The sequence below is a fragment of the Oratosquilla oratoria genome, chromosome 20 (assembly GCF_046742065.1).
Source record: "Oratosquilla oratoria isolate Oo_2021 chromosome 20, ASM4674206v1, whole genome shotgun sequence".
Taxonomy (NCBI): Eukaryota; Metazoa; Arthropoda; class Malacostraca; order Stomatopoda; family Squillidae; genus Oratosquilla; species Oratosquilla oratoria.
Genome location: NC_134796.1, coordinates 29,608,233 through 29,610,930, shown reverse-complemented (window position 1 = coordinate 29,610,930; position 2,698 = coordinate 29,608,233). Strand labels below are relative to the sequence as shown.

Here is a 2,698-nt window from a genome sequence, read left to right as displayed (position 1 = left end):
GAGTAGCATAATTTCTCTATGAATAAAGGTTTCCTCTACCACAGACAAAATTATGTGTGTCTTTGGTCCAATGGGGCGCCCCATATAGACCCTAAAGTTTGACTAGATAAACACCATATGAGGACGGAGCCTTTATTTGTACGACGTTTCGCTTATTACAGCTTTTTCAAGTACAAGTTGAGATACAAATGCTTGAGATTAAATAAGGGGAAAGGAGGGAACGGGGAGAGAAAAAGGGGGGGGGAAGGAAGAGGAGGAGGAGGAGGAGGAGGAGGAGGAGGTTGGGGGGATTGGACACTGGGAAAGGATGAGAATGCTGGCCCAATACCCATGGCCCTAATACCCATGGCCAGCAAAATATTAAATACTTAAACCACCCTTTGTGGACATTTCACTCTCGGACGTTTGGGCCAGCATTCTCATCCTTTCCCAGTGTCCAATCCCCCCAACCTCCTCCTCCTCCTCCTCCTCCTCTTCCTTCCCCCCCCCCCTTTTTCTCTCCCCGTTCCCTCCTTTCCCCTTATTTAATCTCAAGCATTTGTATCTCAACTTGTACTTGAAAAAGCTGTAATAAGCGAAACGTCGTACAAATAAAGGCTCCGTCCTCATATGGTGTTTATCTAGTCAATCTTGTCGGCAGACTGCCACTTTTAAGCAGACCCTAAAGTATCAGCTCCATGCTACTGAGCAGCTATCAACCCCGCAATAACATGCAGCCAATACCCCAATATATATATATATATATATACATATTTATATATATATATATATATATATATATATATATATATATATGTATATATATATTTACATATGTATACATATATATACATATATATACATACATATATATATATATATATATATTGCATGTATATATATACATATATATACATATACATATATACACACATATATATACATATATATATATATATATGCATAAATATATGTATATATATATGTATATATAATATATGTATATATATATATATATATATATATGTATATATATACAATATATGTATATATACAATATATGTATATATATATATATATATGTATGTATGTATGTATAAATATATATATATATATATATAAAAATATATATAATATATATATATATATAAAAATATATATATAAAGTATATATATATATATATATATATATATATATATATGTATGTATGTATACAAATAAATATATGTTCTGTTGAAGTCGACAGCAGTTACAGCGTTATTCAGTTTGCTTTTTCAATTTTTCTAACGGTATTCCGATCTTCGTAGGCGAGGGTACTAAGTAAGTTTCTAAAATCTATAATAACTCGAGACATCTTTCGGCCTTCACTCGGCCATCTTCAGGAGTGTAAGTATAGTTGTGTTAGGTTGAAATGGTGATTATATTTGGCTTATGTTGGCACTGGGGGAGGTGACCTTTGAGTTGAAGGTGGCGCTCCGTGGGGTGCTGTCTGTCTAAGTCCTTGTGGCGCTCCGTGTGTTGCTTGTGAGTTTCTAGCTGAAGGAAGAGTGGAAACGGGTATTTGTTGAATGTTGATGGCAGGTTTTAAGTTGTGAATATACACAGCTTCCGTCATTCGTAATCTCCTGGTGTCATGTTCACTGTGTAGGATTACTGTATTTTCTTCCATCATTTTTCTGCTCAGTGTTTGCCCATGTGTCCTGTCGTTACGGCGGCGTATCGCTCCATCCTGTAAGTGCGTTGTGATTCTTTTGGACAGTGTGGTGGTAGTGAAACATATATACCTGGTGGGTAGGCGACTGCAGTCACCAATATTACGAGTATATTGGTATACTAGGTTCACTTTTTGAAGTGTATTTGTTGGTGGGAGACAGCTGTTCTTTATTAATAGGTTGGAAGTTCGTTTGATTTGATTACGCTGGATGATATTCCGCATCACTTTCTCGTTTTGTTTATAAGCAGAAGACATATCGTTTTTATAATACAAATTGATGGTCGCGTGGTTGTCCACGCGTGTCTCTTGGGCCATGAAAGTGTCCAGTCGTCCTCTTATGACGTCGTATATTTCTTCTTTCTTGTAGCCGTTGTTAGAAAGTTGAGAGATTCTTTTCAATACAGCGTTGGTAGCAGTCCATGTAGAGCAGTGTGTGAGCGCACGCTTGACAAAAGAATTGATCACACTGCGTCGATATCTCTCAGGACATTCGCTGGCGCCATTTAAACAAAATCCTAAATTGGTCGGTTTGACGTACACTTCCGTGGAAAAACTATCTGTGCCTCTGTGTACAACGGTGTCGAGGAAGGGGAGTTTGCGTTCAATCTCAATTTCATGCGTGTAATTGGGTGAGGAGTTTTCCTTAAACATCTCAGTGATCTGAGAAAGACTGTCTTCTGTGTCAGCGCTGATAAAGATATCATCTATATATCTTGTATAAATGGAGGGCTTGAGTTCATAGTGTTGTGTAAATATCATCTCTTCGGTTGAGCCCATATAGAAATTAGCAAAAAGGACACCCAACGGGGAACCCATGGCTACTCCATCAATCTGCACGTACATGTTCTTGTCGGGTCTATAGAACGGTACTTCTTTAGTACAGGCTTGTAGTAACTGACACAGTATATCTTCAGGAATTGGGAACTGAATTTCATCTGAGCGATATAGCCTATTGCAGATAAAGTTAATAGTCTCATTTATGGGGACGTGGCTGAAGAGAGACT

At 37.5% G+C, this 2,698-nt stretch overlaps 1 protein-coding gene across 1 annotated transcript in view; it reads right to left on the bottom strand.

Annotated features, from left to right (window-relative positions):
• Positions 1-1,344: 1,344 nt before the first annotated feature.
• LOC143036158 (uncharacterized) overlaps positions 1,345-2,698 on the bottom strand; it is a 1,364-nt gene continuing 10 nt past the window's right edge. The window contains exons 1-2 of the mRNA XM_076203406.1: positions 1,920-2,698; positions 1,345-1,356 (exon numbers count right to left, since the gene is read on the bottom strand). The exon at positions 1,920-2,698 is cut by the window's right edge and continues 10 nt beyond it. Coding sequence (XP_076059521.1) covers positions 1,345-1,356; positions 1,920-2,698 — 791 coding nt within the window. The remainder of the gene's footprint in view (positions 1,357-1,919) is intronic.